Genomic DNA, 23,384 nt, shown 5'->3' on the forward strand with positions numbered 1-23,384 from the left:
GCTTTTCAAAGTTTTATCCTTTTAAGTAATGCCTGTATAGGAAGAGCGCTAAACTGCACCTTTAGCGACAGCATTTTATTGTTTGGCGAGGTGATGCTGGTCTTCGTGATGTAGTGTTGAAACGTCATCAAACTGTGAGGTGGTAACGGCAAAGCAGCAGTGTTGCAATCTTCCTCGACATACATGTACATGGCTTTGTTTACATGGGTGTCACTTATTGATAAATGGCTCATGACAAGTTATTTATAATGATAAGGGTGTTTATGGCGGCACTTAAATTTATGATGCCTGTTTTAGTGTAATGAGTTAATGTATAGCATGTTACAACAGGTCATATGGTGCACTTTATATTGTGCATCAACCTCAAGATACACAAAACAAAATGTATAACGTTACATTAATGTGAAATACTTAATTACACTGTATGTAATCAATCTGGAATGTAATGTAAAATGAAGTTTAACCCAGTTTATTATGGAGTGACACAAGGTGTTACAGTAAGACGTCTAACAACAAGGGTACAAGGGTAAGACAAAGCATACTGTTTGTTTTAAGCAAACAAAAATACCCAAAATAACACATCAGACAGATTTACTGTTATTAATGGTTATTGCACAGAATACTCAGTGGATGTCAGATACATTTGTCTTATCAAATGAAATGCATCCACCAGTCATAGTTATCGGCAGTTACATTACAGAAATCAATTGAACTCCTGAAAACAAATAAAAGCAGACAAAGTGTGTTTTATTAACATGATAACATGGTCAATAAAACCTTATATTTTTACTAACTGCTTCTCTGATGTGTACTTCTTCGTCTAAGACGAAGTGAATAAGGTAAGGGGTACGTGGTAGCCTGGAAAGAGACATCAAAGTCAGAATTGTATTTCGAAAATCTCAAGCTCAAACAGAAACAACTCAGCGTATAAACCTCACACACTGGGTGACCACTGCAAACGTTGTTAGTACAAACAGTAGTTAATCATCTAAGCATATCGTAAAACCTCTGCTAACTAGATGTTTGTGTGTGCAAATGGGTTTCATGTACAATTTAAATGTGTGTTATTTAAAAGCACATAATCATACACAATGTAGTATTATTGCAGATATTTGTTAAGACTGTAAAACTGCCCTTATTGAGTCATTGCAAATTTGGGGAGCCCTGGTGTAGATATAATAGGGCCATGTCCATACATGCAACACATATCAAAAGACATACATTTCTATTGCACACCATAGTATACAGCACCCTCATGAGGGAAGCTCTCACATTTACTTAACTGTGGAGGAAGAAGTCAGGAACAGACTGGACTTTTTTTTTGTTTTTGTTTTTTTTGTTTTAAAGACCATTTTCCCCCTCATCCAGATGTATTTAACCACAGGAGATTCTCTCTCTCTCTCTCTCTCTCTCTCTCTCTCTCTCTCTCTCTCTCTCTCTCTCTCTCTCTCTCTTTCTCGCTCTGTGTGTGCTTGTGTGTATGTGTGTGTATGTGTGTGTGTGTGTGTGTGTGTGTGTGTGTGTGTGTGTGTGTGTGTGTGTGTGTGTGTGTGTGTGTGTGTGTGTGTGTGTGTGTGTGTGTGTGTGTCAGGCTTGTTCAAAATTCTGAATTGAATTGAGAATGACCAAATTTTCAATACAAACAGGAAATGGAATGGCAGGAAACGTTACTTTGAATTTCTGACATAATACGAACACTAGGTGGTGGTGTAGATTAAATTAAAAGGAATTCAAAGTAATTACGAAACAGGAACACAATAACCTGTGTAAAGTTGGCATCCTATGCTGAAAATATGAGTAAAAGCATTTTGGTACATTGTGCATTGTTTGTGCACGATTATGCAGGTAAAATGAGTGTGTGCACAAACCTCTTGAAGATATTTACATTTTAAGAGGTTGGTTACCTTAGGTCACTCAGCACCCCATTAACATCCAAATGACTCAAAAATGGTTGGAATCATTTGTGGTTCATTTGTGCACGTTTGTGCAGGTAAAATGGATGTTTGTGTACAAACCGATTTTATGTTATTTAACTTTTAATATTTTGAAAGTAGGTCACTCAGCACCCCGTCAACATCCAAATGACTCGAAAATGGTTGGAATCGTTTGTGCTTCGTTTGTGCAGGTAAAACTAACATTTGTGCACAGACCGTTTTTGTGTTATTTCAAGGAGCACTCCTGCCAATTTCAATATGCTGTTGTATTGCTCACACTACCCTTGACTTGTCAGTACCCGGTGATGCTGTTCTTTTTTGGCTCAGCCCTTTCCGAGATATGAGCTATTCTAATGGGGTCAGCTTTTGCTTACATTTTTAAAACATCTTAACATAGGCCTACTCCAAATATTTTCCCAAAAGGTATCGCTGTTTGCTAGTTGTCTGCTGATGTTATATAACCTTTTGGATGTTTTTGGGAATAAATCAAGATTTTTTTTAATGTAAACAAACACCTCCCCCCATTACAATGACCAGGATCTCGGGGAAAACAAATCTCAGGAACTGACAAGTCCATGGTAGTGTGAGCATAACAACTGCATGTTGAAATTAGCTGAAGTTACCCTATAACTTTTAATTTTTTGAAAGTAGGTCACTCAGCACCCCATCAACATCCAAATGACTCGAAAATGTTTGGAATCGTTTTGCTTCGTTTGTGCTGGCAAATTTAACGTTTGTGCACAAATCGTTTTAAAGGTATTTCACTTTTAAGAGGTTAGGTCACTGGAATCCAAATGACTCAAAAATGACTGGAATCGTTTATCGTTTGTGCACGTTTGTGCAGGTAAAATGGATGTTTGTGCACAAACCGATTTTATGTTATTTAACTTTTAATATTTTGAAAGTAGGTCACTCAGCACCCCGTCAACATCCAAATGACTCGAAAATGGTTGGAATTGTTTGTGCTTCGTTTGTGCAGGCAGCAGTAACGTTTGTACACAAACCGTATTTATGTTGTTTAACTTGATATTTTGAAAGTAGGTCAGTGGATCAGTTTGAGTACATCAGGATACTGGAATAAGCCCAAGACAAGACAATGACCCCAAACTCACCAACAAGCAAGCAAAATATTCTTCAAATATTTCAGACAAATATTTCCAGACAAACAGCATCCAACTAATAGAGTAACCAGCACATTTCCTGGACCTTCATCCCAAAAAAATTGTGGGCTGACATAAAAAATGCTGTTTATGAGATAAAACCAAGGAATGCAGAGGAATTGTGGAATACAGTACAATCAGAGAGAGTAGTATACTTAAAGAATCTCTGGTACAATTAACCTGGGCTGCACTACGTGTTGACTGTTGCCAGACTTTGGACGACTCCATGCACCACAGATGCGAAGCAGTTACCATGGTTATACAACAAAATATTAGTTAAGGATGCTCAGCAAAGTTGAATTTTCAATTTCTTTGTTTGTACAGTACATTTTTGAGTTTCGAAAGACAGATATTAACACTATATACAAAATATGCTATTTTTTTAAAGTTACATTTCTTCACTTTCTGCGAAATATTATAAAATTGAATTCTTTTCCCAATGTTGTTGCTTTGAAATAGAATATTCAGTGAATGTGCAGTGTCCCCAATTTCTTTTTTCTCATGAAAGTAGAATTTATTTGGAGAATCTTGACACTTACTCACTCTTTGTAAAGACACTGCTATTATTTTGAGCACTACTGTACGTAGACTGACTGTGAAACAAAATAAAACAAATGAAAATCATTTCACAAATGACTTGAAATTGCTTAAAGATAATGGCATACTGTAGTCAGAGCCATAGGGAAAAGTTGGGAAATGCATTGATCTCGGGTAACATGGTTTTACACTAGCTTCAAAGGTTCCAAGTAAACCCATCTCTGCAATGTGTTAGTGGTAGCATGGCTAGATTATGTGTAGTAATTCAAAGTTGGCTCTTCTGTATTTTGTCCTAAAACAAGTTGCCACTGAAGGGCAAATAATTCCTCAGTCCATTGAAATCTGCAGGGATTGGACAAAATAATGGAAACACCTGCCATTTTAGTGTGGGAAGTTTCATGGCTCAAGTGGACCAGCCTGTCGACCAACCAATAATTGCACATTGCACCAGTAAGGTGAAGCGTGAAGGTTCAATTAACAGGGTTAGAGCACAGTTTTGCTCAAAATTTTGCAATGCACACAACATTATGAGTAGAATTAAATGTATACCTCAACTCTCCTGTTTCCACCAGAATGGTGCCTCGAGAGCTCCACAGGGTCAATATACACGGCCGGTCACCCAAACAACTCTTTCAGACAGCTTCCTCTTGCGTCCACAATTTAATTCTACTGTGATTTGGTCAAGCTGTGGTTTTATGGTTTTTTGGATACAGTTCGGGTTGGCAACCAAACATCCCTTTCAGAGGATTCAGACAGCTTCCTCTTGCGTCCACAGTTAATCCTGTTGGATGTGGTTCATCCTTTTTAACGGTATGCAGACATTACCTTGGATACTGTGCCTCTTACATCACAAAGACTGGCTGTCTCGGTCAAAGATGCAACAGTTACACGCTCACCAAGAATTTCTCTTTTTTGAACTCTGACATGTCACCCATAATGTTCTGCATTGCAAAATGTTGAGCAAAACTGTGGTCTTACCCTACTAATTGAACCTTCACACTTCACCTTACTGGTGCAATGTGCAATGAATGAAGATTGGCCAACAGGCTGGTCCACTTGAGCCATGAAACGTCCCACATTAAAATGACAGGTGTTTCCATTGTTTTGTCTAACCCCTGTAGTTCTTTTAAAACAAGCAAAAGCGGTTATTTTATCAAGTCCTCTCGATAATACTCTCTATAATACTCTATGGAAATAAGCGGTTGGTTTGGAACCTTTTGAAGGCTGCATAAAACCGGGAGATTGGTCAAATTATGTTGCACAAATGAGGCTGAGGGCCATACAAATCTCTTGACCAGATGGACACAGATCGCATACATACATGTTTTCATTTGTTCCATCCTCATGGCGGGCCAAATGTTTGCCATGTCCAGGCCGGATCTGGCCCATGGGGAGCCATTTGGAGACCACTGGCCCACACTCTTTATATACACCAATCTGACTTCAAAATCTCTGATGAAGTCCTGTAAAAAAATACCCACCGTCCTCCTTTATTACAACCTGCTTGCAGACTCATGGCTGCTATGTATCCCCGGCAACCCTGCCTGCCACACGTCAGAGTTCCGCCTCCGCTGCCTGTCATGGCGGCACAGGAAGTACCTCTTCAGGATCTCGGCATAGGCCTCACGGATCTTGCGTATGCGCAGCGCGTACACCACAGGGTTCACAGCTGAGTTAGCGTGTGACAGCAGGATACCGGCATAAAAGGCCCCCTGTGAAATGCAATAATATGGCAGACAATAATGGTCCATATAAAATTCCTGTTCATGTTGAAGTTGCTTGTTAATTAAAAGCATTTACAGTATATGACCCTCTAGAATGTTGCAAAAGCTTCCATTCATATTGAATGGGCTTTCCCGACGTTCTGTGAGCAACTATTTTTCGATAGGCCTAGTGCCCACTGCGCCCAAATAATGCCCGCTGACAATGATAACGAATTTTGTCACCCCGCAAGTAGATTGGTCACATCTTAGACTGATTCTTGATTGTGGTTGACTGATTTGCCGTTAAGTTGGTAGCTAGACTGTTGCTGCTGGGCTAGGGAGAATGGAGGAAGAGCACATATTTGAACTAGCTCTGGTTGGGTATCAGTATGATTGCAAAGATGTTTCAGTCCTGTTACCCGTCCCTGATATCTCTTGCCTTGCTAAGTTTTTGTAGCATATTTGCGTCTGGCAGCATGATGAACGCACACACCAGTAGGCCTAGTGTTGCTTCGGTAACCAGCCACTTCCCAAATGACGTGAGGCGAATTACTACAACACTTTCTAAGAAGTCACTGATTAGGTCTGGTGGTAACCAGGCAATGTTTTTCTTGGTGTAAGCTATATGTGACCAGGTGTAGCGCCTGTTGTTGTTTTTATTTGTTTTATGCACACATATACATGCGTTAATGCACACACATGCACTCATTAGCGCACACACATACACTCCCTCCCAGTGGAGGGAGCACTGATTTGAAGCCGACCCTAGTCTTCTGAAACAGAAAGCCTGAAACATGGGGAGGATAAAGGGAGGAGAGAAGATTTGTAAAAGTCTTTGTGCACAGAGCAGGGAGAAGTTACCCTAGTTGTAACTTAAGGCTACAAGCCCATGCGTGTTGCATGGTGCCGTTGTTTTAGTAGTAGCCTATGGCTACAGTAGTGTGGCACAGTAGTGCAGGTAGAGACTGCTTCAGTGTAGCTTAAGGCTGCACTCAATGTGTACAGAGCAAGGAGACTTGGCCAGTTGTAGCTTAACGCTACTTCTAGAGGAAGCTAACTGCTTGCTGCTGAATGGTTGAGCACTACCCCACAGTGGAACTAACAAGTCGGCATCAGGGGAAGCGTTCGTGTGCTTGACTTGCATCCCCCACGCCACCAAAAGAAGTGCACCTAGGAGCCCGCAGTCACAGCGGCACCAGTGCAGCTACTTGAGTGTTTGTGCCGCTTTCTCCCCTCTGTAAATTACCTCCAAGCCAAGTGCTTTTAAAGAGTCTTTCTGTATATATGGCCAGATTTATTTTTATCTTTCTAATTCCCTTTTTTGTTGAACTGAGGCTCTGGGTAGCAGAACTGTTTAGCTCCCCTTTGAGCATACCTACAGTATAGCAAGGGCCCTTGTGTGTCAGCACAAAATAGTATTGAGTGTCAAGTGGTTTGCTGTGGATTACTGAGTTGTGTGGTTTTCACAAGAGTGCAGTGCCTTCACTATTTACCAGAACTGGGTTTGGGGTCACCTAGGGTAGTGTAGTAGTGGGGCCCACTGTGTATGTACTAGCCTGCTACCCATACAGCCTCAGTTTCATTCCCTTCCCTTTCTTTTCTTTCTTTTTTTGTTATATATTTATTGTAAAAATAAAATAATTTTCTATTTTTCTCTAAATCACTGCCTCTTGGATCATTAATTCGGTAAACCCTGCACGGGGAACATTTTGGGTGAAGCAGACCACCTTCACCATATTACATATAAAATGGCAATAAGCCCGTTATTATAATATTTATAACATGGGCTCTGCATGAAATGGTTAACATTGCAGTATTTACTGTACCTGTGATACGGCGCCCGGTCTCCCGGAGAACAACAAAACGCAGTTCATGACGTGCAGAGGCATCCAACACACTGCAAACAGCACTAGCACCAGGGCCAGGGAGCTGGCCAGCCGCCTCTCCCGCCTATAGAAGGCCTTGGAGCCCGGCTCTGGGTAGGAGTGGAAGACAGAGGAGGAGGAATTGGTGGTGATGGAGGAGGTGGACTCTCTCTGGAGGCGCACGCGCAGATTGTGGAAGACCAGAGCGTAGAGCAGGGTCATGACCAGCAGGGGTAGCAGAATGCAGCCAAAGTAGTTGAAGTAGACCATGTAGGGCAGAGACACCACGGCCAGGAAGGTGCACTCGATGACTGAGGAGTTGGACGAGCTGGTGGACGAGGAGGTGGGGGAGGGGTAGAGGGCGTTGGCACTGGCACGGGCACTAGCAATTGCCATGGCGTTGGCACTGGCGCTTCCGTTGTGCCAGCCGAAGAGCGGCGGGAAACCCAGCAGGCAGGACACGAGCCAGCACAGCGCCACCGCGGCCCAGGACCGACGTTGAGTGGCCACGCTCTTATACCTACAGGAAGAGAAAAGAAAACATTTACAATATTACTATAGTCGCTATCGTCTTATATCTACAGGAAGAGGAAAGAAGACATCTGTAATATTACTATAGTCGCCATCGTCTTATACCACCAGGAAGAGAAAAGAAGACATTTTTAATATAGCCTCAGACATTAATAAATAAAGTATATATGGGTCATTCTACGATTTGTGTGCGCTTTTAGGTCCGTGGACTTTATTTGCCAATTCCAACTGCATCCAATGATGTTTTAGACATTAGCACACATTTATCTGTCATACAATACAAACGGTCAAGACATAACATTATTTCCCTCAGCAAGAATGAATATTTAATATTAGTTTTGGGCGTTTTCATGCTGTCCTGTTTTCCAAATGTCAGATTCAGTCTTCATATTAGCATGTAAAGAAACTTGTTTTGCCCAAGACGATTGCAGCTGTTGATTCACAGTAATCATCACAATATAACAAAACTATCAGAAAGACCATTGTGCTTTCCATTACACATGAAATTTGCCATTTTGAGTGTGTCCACGAAAACTGTGTTAACCGTGTCACGGTCCGAAACCCCCTCCATAAATCAGTAAGGATTTGGTCTTAGGCCATATGAATATCATCACATGATGTCATATCCTCTTTGGCAGGATATGGGAAGACTTTTTGGTCAGTTTTGAGCTCCATTCTTCCATAATTTAATCCATTCCTTTTCATGTTCCCATAGCGGGAAAATTGCCTGTCAACTGTGTTCTCAACATATTCATAAGAATCTGAATTAGAAATCACATGTAGAAAAACACAGATAAAGCATACAAATACATTAATTGATCGATTAAGGTATTGTGGTGGCATTTCTGAGGTCCTCAGTTAGCACACCATAAAAATGGCTGAAATGTCAAAACATGTTACTGTCAATCATGTTACGCGTCAGCTATGACAGTTGAGGAGGACTATGTTTTTGCCAATTTATCTCCATAATGATAGACAAACAAACAAAATAATTAGTGTTCTAGGGAGATGGGTTTGATTTGTTTTTGTTTTTTTGTTTGTTTTTTCTCCTAAAAAAGTGCAGACTTGTTCCCCTGCACTGTTGACTGTAACACAGTTCAGGAACACGGTTGACTGTTTTGAAAGTGTTTTTGTGCTATTGATCCCTTATATGTTGGAAAAATCCGATGAACAGACACTAGGGATTATCTGTGGAGAGGGAAGTCTTGTGTAAGGAAGGTGACTAAATTCAAATCAGATGTTACAGGGATTTACAATGAAAAAGGCGTCAGTCTGTACCACAGTGAATCATAAAATCCTACTTATGAAGCTCAACAATAACATGTTCTATATCAATTGCACAGATTAATGACAACATTATTGGTAAGGGACACAAGCACTTTCAAACGTATGTTGTTTCAACGCTGTAGTATTTTTATATATATATGTTTGAAATTACATAGTATTTGTCCATAACACTGTTGACAAAATAATCAAGCAAATGTTCGCTTTCATAAGAGTATCAAATGATTTAAGATTAAGCTTGGCAATTTGTTTGGAAATATTGCCTGTATACGTGCTAATGCTTCCATGTACCAAATGCGTTTCAAAGACTGTCAAACTCGCGGCTACTCTTGCTAAATATTCAGTGATCATTTGCGTAATCACATTTACCACGCAGTGAAAATGTACTTATGTCGGGTAGGCCTAACGGTTAGCGACTCGTGTGTTTAAAAGGTTTGGCAAACGGAATGAAATATATTTTTTGAGTTGTAGGCTAACTCTTCTCGTAGCACAATCAAACCATTAGATAGTCTGTAGGTAAAGACCCAGCAATGATATCTCTCTCTCTCTCTCTCTCTGTCTCTCTCTCTGTCTCTCTCTCTCTCTCTCTCTCTCTCTCTCTCTCTCTCTCTCTGTCTCTCTCAGCTGTTATTTTATCCAGGACAATTAGAAATGATAAATGGTTGAAGAATTTCTTTCGAATAAGCTTTTGATACAGTTTTATCTGTTGGCTACTATTTTATATGTAGCCTAGCCTACCACCGATATATCGGTCGACCCTTAATAACAACTAGTTAACTAGTAGTACAGACATTTAGGGTATGTGATGTAGATTTCATACTCTACGGCAGTGGTGTAGTCTATGTAGAACGCGGGTATACGGAGTATACCCACTTCTAAATTTCAGGGATTTCAATATACCCACTTAAAATTGATTGATTCATTGTTTTGAATGGCACAAATATATACAGTAGGCCCTATACCCACTTCAAAAAATGCTCAAATATACAGTATACCCACCATAAATAAGTAGACTACACGACTGCTCTACGGTAGGTTTTAGTGTCTTGTCGTCTATGATGAGAAAGAAAGAGGAAATGATGCAATAGGCCTACAAGGTGGGGTAAGAAAAGAAAAAAAGGAAAAGGAGGAGATTTGGTTGTCACATTAGGAGCTGATTTTCCAAAGTGGGCCAGTTGTGGTCACTCATTTTTTAAATGTGGAAAAATGGGCCATTACAAGGCATGGGGGACGTTGCAGGCAAGAGATTTACTGCTGTCAACAAAACCTGACGTATGTGGTAGGGCAACTTTATGCTTTCCTGCCTCACAAATAATGATCCACACAGTGGGAAAGTGGGGAAATATGCTAGTGAGAAAAATTTAATTAAATGTCAAAATAGTTTAGTTGTAAGCAACTGAATTTTAATTTAATTTCAAGCTGTAAACAGAAGTTCAGTTGCAGTTGCCACAATTGTCCCTTGAAGATAACGTAGTTGAATGACAATCTTCATCAAAATGTTGTTTGTATGATGGATCAAAACATATAAAAATGTGAGTCATAAAAAAAAGTAATTCTACTGTATTATACTCTTAGCATACAATATGTAAATAAAAGCAATTACTTTTCATAATCAAATATTCAGAGTCAAAATATGGATCATTACAGGGAGAATAGAAAAAACTTTCCAGTTGTAGTTATTAGCAGTTATTGCTGTTTTGCAGTTTGCACTTTTGAATATGGACATCACATGTCCTTAACACAATGAAAGAAAGGAAGAAGCCGATTAACACACATTATGTTTCTACATAAACCTTTCCCTGTCAAGTGAATAAAAAGGAAGTGTACACTACACAACCTGTCTGTCTGTCTGTCTGTCTGTCTGTCTGTCTGTCTGTCTGTCTGTCTGTCTGTCTGTCTGTCTGGCCGTCTTACTGGGCCTGAACGATCTATTCCCTTTCCAAAGACATTCCCTTTCTGTGTGACATTCCTAGTCTGTCTGTCTGTGTAGCCTTCTATCCGTTCATTCCTCTTATCTGTCTAATGAATGATTTTCTACCGTTAGTATCAGCCTTTCTTACTCACAAGATTCCCATGGTCATGGAATTCCTGGAAAAGTCATGAAAAATAAAAATGTCATTTTCCAGGTCTTTAATGTAACTACAGCCTTCAGTCATTATTAGTCGATTATGATTATTTACAAATTAATTGTCCTACATGTTACAGTAAATGAATTGACAAACAGTATTTTGAGTTGAAAGGGGTCACATTTCATATTTAACCCTAAAAGTTTGAAAAATTCTACACATTCACGCTGCCGTGAAGTCATGGAAAATTCACCTTAGGTCATGAAAAATGAATGGAAAAGTTTTGAAATCGTGCCAGTCAAACAGAGAGTGAACCCTGTTCTCACTTTTCTTCACCTGACTTGCAGTGACAGACCTGAGGGGGACAGTAGAGTACCACAGCAATAGTCAGAAGCAACAGAATAGAAGCCTATGGCAGTACCAGCATCACAGAAGTGACAGCCAGACACACATGGAAGGAGGTGTGTTCCAGCCATCTCTCTTTCTGTCTTTTATGTTTCTGTCTCTCTGTTCGTTGTTTCTGTCTCTGTACTGTATGTCCATTCATCTGTCTGATTTACCTGAGGGGGATGCATACTCACTGGGGATGCAACTTATCAATTAATTCATGAATTGTTAGTTGATTGACCTTATCCATTGACGATTAATTGATAAGCAGCGTTTTTGGCCAAATATCAATGTTTTCCCCAAAAAATAAATCTAAAAATTGAGATTGAATGTTAAATTTTAAGTAATTTCTATTTATATTCTTTAATCCAAGAATGACTGAAATGTTCCCACTCTTCATACCCTTCCTCACACACATTTTGTCATGCCCATTTTACCTGAGTCTCTCGCCAGTTGAGTTGGTGATTAATTGCAATATTTTTTTTAATCAACTATACTCGACATCCCTAGTACACACAAGGCGCGTTCAGGCCGGCTGAGAACCATGCCGGTGCCCATTCTCGCACATAATCTGGGCATGTTCACGCTGCATGCCTGAGCGTTCGAGAACTGGAAAGTTGGATTGTGATGAAAACCAAAAAACACTTGTTTTTTGAAAGTGAACCGTGATGGCAACGTGGCGTCAGCAGGATCATCTGGGTAACGCACAGTCATGTGTAGAAAAGTTGAACGTGGGTCAAGTCAAGTCAAGTCAGATTTTATTGTCAGTTTCTTCACGATGCACAGGTCATACAAGGAGATTTAAATGACTTTTCGCTCTCTATACCAGTGTTTCCCAACCTTTTTTGTGTCACGTACCCCCTAAACCTCTTAGTTGTGCCATGAGTACCCCCTAATTCATGTTCTATATCGCTTTCTCTGTCCTTATGTGACTGCCCCATTCATTTGATATAAAAATAACATTTTTCCAAGTACTCCCTGCAGTGTGCTCGCGTACCCCTAGTGGTACACGTACCCCTGGTTGGGAAACACTGCTCTATACCATGCCAGGACATAGACATACACAGGATTGACATTTGCAGACTTGCACATCAAAGTGCAAGACAAGACAAGTGACAGTGATGGACCAATAACAGTTAGGTGATGAAGTAATAACAACTGATAATTAAACATTGGGAAGTGGCTGTGATGGACCACTGACTGAGGCAACAAGAGTGTATGTTTGGTGTGCTCGATTGGTTGGGTGGTTTGCTGGTGAGCACTTCATTGCTGAACGTAACTGGTGTGGGCACCAGCACCGTTCTGTGGATGGCCTAAAAACAGTAACATATATACGTATGTCCACTGAGATGGCCTGAATGGCCATCCATCCATCCATCCATCCATCCATCAATACATCCATCCATCCATCCATTCATACTTCCATCTGTCTACTCTTTCCATTCAATGAACTTAACTTTTGCAAGGCAGTCAAACTCACCTGAGGGGGATGTATACAATCAGGTAACAACACGGCTGATAAGTACACAGAAAGACGTCTGCACCCACACATTTTTATTTATCTGTCTATCAGTGAGTCTATCTATCGATGTGTCTATCTATCGGTTCAAGACCTCAGTGGAATTAAATAACTTAACCAATGCAAGACAATCTCACTCACCTGAGGGGAATGCGTACATGGATGTATCGGTCCTCTGCAATACAGCCAGTAGGGATAAAACTGTAAGTGGAATTACGTCCTTACGTTATGCCTGTGTAATTACGCCTGTGAAAGTGAAATTACGTCCACACCTATACATCCATGTACTCTACATTGTCTGTCTACTCTGTCCGGTCAATGAATTTCATCTGTGTGCAAGGCAGTCACACTCACCTGAGAGGAATGCGTACACGCAGGTATCGGTCCACTGCTATAGCCAGTAGGGATAACACCGAAGCTTGTGTCAGTACCAGGACCAAGCAGCTGACCGCCAGGCAGACGTGGAAGTCCGTCTGCACCCACCCGTCCACCAGCACGGCCAGAGGCACGGCCACTGCCCCGACCAGGAAGTCGGCCGCTGCCAGGGACACCACGAAGCAGAAGGTGGGTTGCCGTAGGGACCGGCGTGAGCGTACGGCCCACACCACCAGCACATTGCCCAGGCAACAGGCCACGGCCACCACCACCTCTAGGGACATGTACACCATCCATCCCATCACCTCAGAGATGGAGAGAAATCGAAAGACGGACAAACGGAGGTGGTGGTGGGGGGGTCGGGGGTGAACAGACAGACAGACAGACTGGGGAGTCAACAGACAGACGGACAGACATACAGAGACACAAACTCAAACGATGGGACAGACAGAAGGAGAGATGAGTGTAGAAGCAGACTGAAGAACGAGAGAAGACCCAGAGATACAAGAGAGAGAGGATAGAGACAGAATGGCAAGAGATAGGAGATGCCGATGCAGACTAAGACACAGACTCAAACACAATCGAAGAGGCAGATACAGAATGAGTTGAATCAGAAGCAGACGAAAGTAAAGAGAGGAAACCGAGTGAAATTGAAGAGAAAATGGACAAACATGAGAGACGTAGTAGATGAAGACTGAAGGTTTAATTCCCTAGCACTTCCTAAAGGGAGCGTTCTGGACTTAAGGTCAGGGTTCACAGTTTGTGTGGGAAGACACTGATGCCTTTGCTGAGATGCACACCCCATGCACACCCCTAAAGAGCACATAATCAAAAAACAATAGGGGTTGTACAGTTGTACACACAAACCTACACACTGACTACACACACACACACAGACAACACACATAGACATGCAGTACAGCCATCAGAACACACACACACACACACACACACACACACACACACACACACACACACACACACACACACACACACACACACACACACACACACACACACACACACACACACACACACACACACACACACACACACACACACACACACACACACACATCTGGGCTGTGTCAGGCCACACCACTGAGTATGTGGGCGGCCCAGTCATTGTGGACATGGGAGAGGAGAGCAGAGAAGAGGGCTAATGATTTATGGCCATTGTGGTAGCATTGTTCCTCTTTTTTTCCTCGTCTGATAGACCCCTCAAGGATGTGTGTTAGCTCCAGATGTGGCCATGTTGACCACAGATGATAGGCCGCATTCCACACCGTTAACTCTCCATCCCCATCCCTAACTCATCTCTTTCCCATTCCCTTGCTCTCCCATCCCCACTATTAACTCTTCTATCCCCATCCCCATCACTCTCCCATCCCTTCCTATCCCCTAGTCTTCCATCTCCATCCCCATACACTCCTCTGCTTACGGATTCTCTTTTCTCTCCACCCCTAACTCTCCCATCCCCATCTCACCGCCCTCCCGCTCCCGTCGCTTCCCCAGCTTCATTCCTAACTCTCCCACCCCTTAGTCTCCCATTACCTTCCCGCCCTCTGCTCTCCCACCCCATCTCTACCCTTAAATCTCCTCCTTACTCTCCCATCCCCATCCCCTCACTCTCCTATCCACACCCGCACCCCTAACTCTCCCATCCCCTCCCCTAAGGGCCTCCACACACCGCTTATGACAGCACTGTGGTGCACGATCGGTTCAGACCATTTTGGTTACCCCGCACACTGGCACAGACATGCTATACATCATGAATGGCCAATTTCATCACATCAGAGCATGGAATCAATGGCCGCACATAGAGCTCACCCTTAATCGGCAACCAATATCCGCAGGCATCGCTGGTGCGCAGGGTTGTATTGAAAACAGTGGAATCGAACAGGAAACACACACACATGGAACTGCACTATGTCACACACACATGGAACTGCACTATGTCACACACACATGGAACTGCACCTCCACCTGCACTACTCCACAAGAACACCCCCCCCCACACACACAAACACACACAGCACCTATGGAACTGCACCATCTGGGCCCTGCAACATACAGTACAAGCACTGCTTGTTGTTGCTTGTTGCTGCTGCCCCCCCCCGCCCATTGAAAATAATCACATTACCCTTTTCCCTTTTGATCGGCACTGTTACTTTGCACCTCCCTGCACTACTTCAATTGAACAAATACAACACACCATGCAGTTTACAGTACAATGCTGCTACTCCAAATCTCTCCACTTTTGTGTATAACTATTGTTATTGTTATTATTGTTACTATTACTGTTATTATTGCTATTATTATCCATTCTATTGTTTATCTTTTTTCTATGTATTAAATGTTGAGTTTTATTTAATAATTAATCAAGTAATTGTTGCTAGTTCATCACATTTGCTTGTCCTGTCTTGCACTTTAATGACAGTCTGTAAACGTCAGTCCTGTGTACGTCTATGTCCTGGCATGGTATAGAGAGAGGAACGTTATTTAATTTTCCTTGACTATTAAGAAAGTGACAAGAAAAGCTGACTTGACTTGACTTGAAAAGTTGATTCACGTGTTACGTCTCTTACATGTCAAACATGTATTTTACATGAACTGTGAGCAATTTATTTTTTGGCGAAACTGCAGAACGTGCCCTTTCAGATGATGATCATTTCATGTCTCTTACACTGGCTTACCCCACATCCCCTTGACAAACAAATGTTTTACGAGAAACACTGGGTCCGTCCACCCACGAGCTTCGGCTTCCCTATTAGTAGAGCGGCTACAGGGAAAATCGTGCAAATTATGATACAAGCGTGGAATTCGGCAGGTATGTGCTCAAGACCCATTTGATCAAATCTACCTGATTGGCCACTTGAAATGGCGGCCATTTTCCAATATGGCCGCCAAAAAAGACCCCAGAAATTGTTTTTTTTGCATAGAATTGACCTAGAAAATTATGATACAAGCATGAAATTCAACATATATGTCCTTAAGACCAATACGATCAAATCTACCTGATTGGCCACTTGAAATGGCTGCCATTTTCCAAGATGGCCACCAAAAAAGGCCACAGAAATTGATTTTTTGCATAGAATTGACCTAGAAAATTACGATATAAGTATGAAATTCAACATGTATGTGCTTAGGACCAATACAATCAAATCTACCAGATTGGCCACTTGAAATGGCGGCCATTTTCCAAGATGGCAGCCAAAAAAGACACCAGAAATTGTTTTATTGCATAGCATTGGCCTAGAAAATTATGATACAAGCATGAAATTCAACATGAATGTTCTTAAGATCAATACGATCAAATCTACCTGATTGGCCACTTGAAAGGGCGGCCATTTTCTAAGATGGCCACCAAAAAAAGAGCCCAGAAATGATTTGCATAGAATTGACCTAGAAAATTATGATACAAGCATGAAATTCAACATATATGTCCTTAAGACCAATACGATCAAATCTACCTGATTGGCCACTTGAAATGGCTGCCATTTTCCAAGATGGCCACCAAAAAAGGCCACAGAAATTGATTTTTTGCATAGAATTGACCTAGAAAATTACGATATAAGTATGAAATTCAACATGTATGTGCTTAGGACCAATACAGTCAAATCTACCAGATTGGCCACTTGAAATGGTGGCCATTTTCCAAGATGGCAGCCAAAAAAGACACCAGAAATTGTTTTATTGCATAGCATTGGCCTAGAAAATTATGATACAAGCATGAAATTCAACATGAATGTTCTTAAGATCAATACGATCAAATCTACCTGATTGGCCACTTGAAAGGGCGGCCATTTTCTAAGATGGCCACCAAAAAAAGAGCCCAGAAATGATTTGCATAGAATTGACATAGAAAATTATGATACAAGCATGAATTCAACATGTATGTGCTTACGACCAATATGATCAAATCTACCTGATTGGCTACTTGAAATGGTGGCCATTTTCCAAGATGGCCGCCAAAAAAGACCCCATAAATTGATTTGTTGCACAGAAATGAGAAAGGAAATTGTGATAAAACCAAGAAATTTGGCAGTTGTGTGCTTAAGGCCAACACAATACATCCTAAGTGATTTTCCAGTTTAAATGACTGCTATTTTCCAAGATGGCTTCCAAACAAATACCATAGAAATGGATTTGTTGCACAGGATTGATCAAGCAAGTTATTATACAAGCATCAATTTAGGCATGAATGTGCAAAAATGTATGTAAATTTGTGTGTTTGTGCTTTAAAGCAATATAATCAAATCCACCTCATTTGCAACTTCAAAATGTAACATGGCAGACATTTTCAAAGATGTCCATCAAAGAAGCCACTAGAAATAAATAGTCACTATGTTTGAATTTCCAATGATTTCATCATAGAAGGAAACACAATCAAGCAAAAAGGCATATAACTATAGGTTACCAAGGGTAACCCCGGTTCTCTGAGGGATATGAACGAGACATTTCACTATGGGTAACGCCCTTTGCGTGACCATTTGCCAAAACTTGCTTTCAATCATGCCGTCAGACCAATGAGCTGCGCAGCTGGGGATCCCGCCCCCTTGGGGACAAAGCCCAGGTGTGCCGGGCTCTGAGCTTCAATCTGAGGCAAGTAACTAACCTTTGAGCTTGTGGGTGAGTGTGGCAATCTGTTGAGATGTCTCGTTCATCTCCCTCAGAGAACCAGGGTTGCCCTCGGTGACCTATAGTTGTCTTTCGGTTGAATCACTCGACATCTCACTATGGGTATTGAAAAACTCCTGATTGCGTTGCCAGTTACCTAGAATGCGCAAGCAAAAGCCTGGCCAGAGCACAGACCCTTCCTGCCGATTCCCAGAGCGGTTGAAGGCGGAGAGGCAGCGTCCATCAGCAGCAATAAGCGAAATGGCTCGCCCAACAGCCGCCCAAGGGGCCAGGGGCAAAAGCTGCAGCCGAAGGAAGGGTGCACGTGGAAGAGCAGGGGAGGCAAGCCCCTAATCCCTCCAGACAGACATGAACCATGGGGCCAGTTGATACCGGTACCAGCCTAGGGGTTAGGCAGGCACCTGAAACCATCATTAGATCAGGCACACCGCCCAAACTCGGCCTACCGGCGCCAATAAAGTGTGGAGAGGGCAGATCCCTGCAACGCTAGCGGGGGAACAAGAAAGAGGCGCAGTCTTCGTTCCGAATCCGGAGGGAGAAGAGAGGGTAAGCACGGGGTGCGCTAAGGCAGCGTCCGGACATCCAATACCACGGAGAGCACACAGTGGAGGAAACCCAGGGCATGGAAACCACCCGTGGGTGTGACCGATGTGCAGGTGGAGCCCACAGAGAATAGCGAGGCCCCCAATATCAAGTGGTATTCCCCAGTGGAAAACCAGGCCTTGGCACAAGGGGGAATATCCAGCATGTTCAGTACACAACACCCGCAGGTGCAACTGGGAGGCACCATGCCCAAGACCACCAGGCAAGCTTGAGCTGCCATGCGATTGTGCCGGCAGAAAAGACCCAGTCATTGTCCAGCAGGGCCGCAGGTCCAAGATGCGAACGGGGAACCGAGTAGCAACCACCACCACAGCGAGCCGGCCAAGAAAGCCCTGATAGACACCTGTTTGAGGACACACTTCAAAGACGCACTTCCCCTTGATCAGGCAGCCTGGTCGATCAGGGCCCTGAGATACTTCATTGGAGAAGTATGGTCTAGCTAAACACGGGCGCCAGGCAGCACAACTGACACTCACGCTCCTGCTGAGCGCATGAGACACGCACAGTAAGGGGTGACCGACCCAAAGGGAGACATGTGTAATGCGTCCTATTAGGAGAGGCGAGGATCCAGGTGGTCTTGCCACAATCAGTCTTATCACCCTCAGGTAGAGGGCGCAACCGACACGAAGGCGTGTTCCACAGAACTTGTGCCCGAACGTCAACCACCATTAGCGGAGGTCAGGTGTGCAAAGGGGACAGCACATTGGCTTGAGAGTGCAGCCCGGGAAGGATGCTCTTATCTTTGAATGTCCCAGGCTGACAAGCCAGAGCAGTTATGTGCTAAGTCCAGAGCGAATAAAACAAATTCATGACAAAGCTTGTTTCTAGTGTTGACGCACCTTTTGTTTAACAGCAATATCGAGAGAACCATGAATTGCTGTTATTAGCATATTATTACCACACTGTCATCATACTATTAGCATGTCATAACCTTGGGGTCCGTTGACATGTCATCACCATGGTAATGGTGTCATAAGTGGCTTATATGTCATTTTGGAACATTAATATCTGTATCACTTCATCATCTATGGAAACATATTTGATGAGAGTGAACAATTATTTCCACCAAATTTGCAATTTGCAAATTTCTAGGGTCTTTTTGGACACATCTTCATCACATTTAAAGTAGCAAATCAAGTATAGTAGGCCTATTGGTCTTAATTGTAGGCCTATTGGTCTTAATCACATACATGCCGAATTTCAGGTGTCCATCATAAATTGCTTGGACAATTCTGTGCAATAAATCATTTTCTAGGGTCTTTTTTGGCAGCCATCTTAGAAAATGGCCGTCATTTCAAGTGACCAATCGGGTACATTTCATTGCACTGGTCTTGAGGGCATACATTTTGTATTTCATGCTTGTATCATAATTTGCTAAGCCAATTCTATGCAATAAATCAATTTCTGGGGTCCTTTTGGCGGCCATCTTGGATAATGGCCACCATATCAAGTGGCTAATCAGGTAGATTTGATCGTATTGGTCTTAAGCACATACATGTTGAATTCCATGCTTGTATCATACTTTTCTAGGTCAATTCTATGCAATAAATCCATTTCTGGGGTCATTTTCGGCGGACATCTTGGAAAATGGCCACCATTTCAAGTGGCCAATCAGGTAGATTTGATGGCATTGGTCTTAAACACATACATGTTGAATTTCATGCTTGTATCATAATTTTCTAGGTCAATTCTATGCAATAAATCAATTTCTGGAGCTTTTTTTGGCGGCCATCTTGGAAAATGGCCGCAATTTCAAGTGGCCAATCAGGTAGATTTGATTGTATTGGTCTTGAGCACATACCTGCCAAGTTTCATGCTTGTATCATAATTTGCACGATTCAAGCCAAATTGGCCTTGTAGCCGCTCTACTATATGGACAGGCCCCACTGTAGGTGTCATGCCATAATACGCAACACTGTAAATTGTATTGTGTCTTTAAAGTACCATGTTGTCTAGACATTTTGCAAGGTTTGGCATCACTAGGTCACTTAGGAAAACAAGAAAATTGAATGGAGAACAATTGTGAAAACAGGTGTCTTTTATGTCATGGTCTTCGTTGTGAGATGATATTATTCCCACCTCCATCCCCTCGTTGGCCTTCTGCAGTGATTGCCTGGCGCCATCTTGTGTCTTTTGCAGGCTGTTGCTCTCTATCCACCTCTTTTTTGCTAAATACTTTAGATCAGTTGTTTTCAAAGTGGGGGCCAGGGACCCCTGGGGGGGCCGCGGCAGGTTGGCAGGAAAAATATAGCAAAATAAAAGGAATAATTGAATAAATTGAATATCTTAGTCAGCATAAACAAAAAAATAAGCTAAACACTGTTCTTTATAATGTAGGCTACAGTATTATGCTTTCTGTAGTACTTGTGTGGGTTTAGGAATGCATCAACTTCATCGAGTTGTGAAACCGGGTGCGCAGAAAAAATAGCGTGTCACGGCCCATGGCAGGGCGGCCTTGGCTGGAATCTAGAGGTATCTGGGGGGCCTTGTCATGGTAAAGTTTGGGAACCCCTGCTTTAGATGGATTTGGGATTATCACAGGATTTGGAATGTGTGTACATCCCACGAGTTGGTCAGGTGTAGGACGATTTGTTATAACTCCATAGTAAAGAGTAAGAAAAATGGATGTTCTTGAGGATTATTTCACATAATTGACATCTATTTGCCAATCCAATGTAGGGTGCAGGTCAAACTGTTTTCTCTCGCCCCTTCCTGCTCCTCCCTTCCTCTGGCCTTGAGGTTGCCTTGCATCCATGGAGAAAGCACTAAAGTTTCCTCACTGTCAATGAGCACAGAGAGGGGTCTTTCCCCCATAATGGGCGGGGGTCAAATGAGAAAATGACCTTTTGCGTGTGGTTTTGAAGGATATTGAATGTGAACTTTGATAAGCAATGATGTCAAACCTTACGTCACGAGACCAGAGGCTACAGGGATGTACAGGAAGGAGTAACTTAGTTTGTTTTCTCCACTGAGACGGGTCATCGGAGAAGCACGTGGCACAAGCTCAAGGCAAGGACAGGAGGTTAGACAATGGGATAGGTTGGATCCACATCCTCTCGCTCGTCTGGTGCCTCTTCAGCAGTGACTCCCTGGCACCATCTGGTGGGAATTGTCAGTTGTACAGCCAAGGCAGTAGTAAATGTTGAGAGCTGTTTATTGTTGTCCCACCTGGCCTGAGCTACTTATAGCTATCCTTCACAATATGCACACACACACACGTACACACACACATACGCGCGCATACGCATGTACGCACACGCACACGCACACGCACACACACACACACACACACACACACACTGAGTCTGCATTGTCCTAGCAGAGAGGTTGGCAGATGTGTTGGTTTAGGAGGAAAGGGTTGGCATTGTTTATGACATAGAAAGTGGCTTTGCATAACCGCACCTGCTAGGCGTGAAAGGCTGTGTAATGTCATTCAGTGTAATATTATACAGTATGCACTGTAGCATTGACTGGAGAAGTCAGCCGTGGGCAGCTGTGGCCTAACGGTTAATGAGATGGGCTATAAGAACAGAGGGTTGTAGGGTTGCATTATCCTGACCTCTCCCTGCACCTCCATCCATACACGGCTGAAGTGCCTTTGAGCAAGGCACTTAAATCCAACATTGCTCCAGGGACTGTAACCGACTGTCAGTAATTGCAAATCGCTTTGGAAAATGTCAGCTAAGTGTAATGTTGCCTAATAATGTCATGGAGAGTTGGGAGAGAAATACAATCAAGGGAGATTTCATTGAGAATTCATCTGGGATTGACCAGTGCAGTGAATTTGCCACAGATTCTACATATGTTGCTATCAACTTTACTTTTGAGTTGAATTATGTTTTGTGTGACATGATTTGTAACAGGTTTGAATGGAGCAAGTACTTTTGATTGATGGTGCTCATCATTTGTGCTTCCATGGTTGGGCTGCCTTCTGGCTAACTGAGTGTTAGGTTACACCCATAGCAATAACCTGTCCATGTACTTTCCAGAGCATCTTTTCCTGCTGCCAAGAGACGCACAGAGTGTAGATAAACACAAAAGAAAGCAAATTTTCTGCCCTGAAGCGCATAATGTTTCTTTAAGACTGCACATTTGTGTGTGTGCGTGCGTGTGTGTGAGAGAGAGAGAGAGAGAGAGAGAGAGAGAGAGAGAGAGAGAGAGAGAGAGAGAGAGAGAGAGAGAGAGAGAGAGAGAGAGAGAGAGAGAGAGAGAGAGAGAGAGAGAGAGAGAGAGAGAGAGAGAGAGAGAGAGAGAGAGAGAGTTTGTGGGAGTGTGTTACTTTATGAGGTAACATGTAAGGTGTGTGTTTTTGCACTTCAGGCCTGTCACATTTTTTTTTAAATAATTCTTGTTGTTTTGTTTGTGTGTGTGTGTAATATGACCGCTATACATTTGACTACAGTGCCAAGAATAGATTCACAAACTATACAGGTACATACAGTACATGTACGCACATAACACACTCAAACAGACTTACTGATATACTTTGTAGAAACAAAAAGGTAATTCCTTGCGCTTCTGCTTTATCATCTGGTGCATCGACGGGAGAGAGGCAGGAAATCTTCACTTGAGAAACAACACCAGAGCAGCACAGATGTAATTCCTTTTGGGTTTTTATTCAAGTGCACAACATGACGTCGTTTCGATGCTTAGACCATCTTCATCAGAGTCCATGAGTAGAATGGAGAGAAGAGCCTAGAGCTAATTATCTGAGGCCCTGATTCAGCAGGTGTAGGCCTATGCACTGTGGCATCAGGCTATAGGGCAAGGCATTATATG

At 42.5% G+C, this 23,384-nt stretch overlaps 1 protein-coding gene across 2 annotated transcripts; it reads right to left on the bottom strand.

Annotated features, from left to right (window-relative positions):
* Nucleotides 1-1,666: 1,666 nt before the first annotated feature.
* Nucleotides 1,667-14,199, bottom strand: LOC134457399 (adenosine receptor A1-like). 2 transcript variants are annotated; one of them, XM_063209415.1, is made up of 3 exons: nt 13,341-14,199; nt 7,161-7,719; nt 1,667-5,343 (listed from the first exon to the last, which is right to left on the bottom strand). In XM_063209415.1, the coding sequence occupies exons 1-3, from the start codon at nt 13,661-13,663 to the stop codon at nt 5,125-5,127; spliced, it is 1,101 nt and encodes a 366-aa protein (XP_063065485.1). In that variant the 5' UTR covers nt 13,664-14,199; the 3' UTR covers nt 1,667-5,124. The 2 variants fall into 2 exon arrangements, 1 of the variants encoding a protein (XP_063065485.1); XR_010036433.1 differs by having other exon boundaries at nt 5,262-5,955; nt 7,076-7,719.
* Between the last annotated feature and the right edge of the window lie 9,185 nt (nt 14,200-23,384).

Source organism: Engraulis encrasicolus, chromosome 10 (genome assembly GCF_034702125.1).
Source record: "Engraulis encrasicolus isolate BLACKSEA-1 chromosome 10, IST_EnEncr_1.0, whole genome shotgun sequence".
NCBI classification, from domain to species: domain Eukaryota; kingdom Metazoa; phylum Chordata; class Actinopteri; order Clupeiformes; family Engraulidae; genus Engraulis; species Engraulis encrasicolus.

Coding starts and splice junctions, on each gene's coding strand:
- LOC134457399 (XM_063209415.1), bottom strand. CDS start 13,663: ATGGGATGGATGGTGTACATGTCCCTAGAGGTGGTGGTGGCCGTGGCC. Junction 7,720..13,340: donor CGTGTACGCATTCCTCTCAG/GTGAGTGTGACT, acceptor CTCTTCCTGTAG/GTATAAGAGCGTGGCCACTC. Junction 5,344..7,160: donor GACCGGGCGCCGTATCACAG/GTACAGTAAATA, acceptor TGCATTTCACAG/GGGGCCTTTTATGCCGGTAT.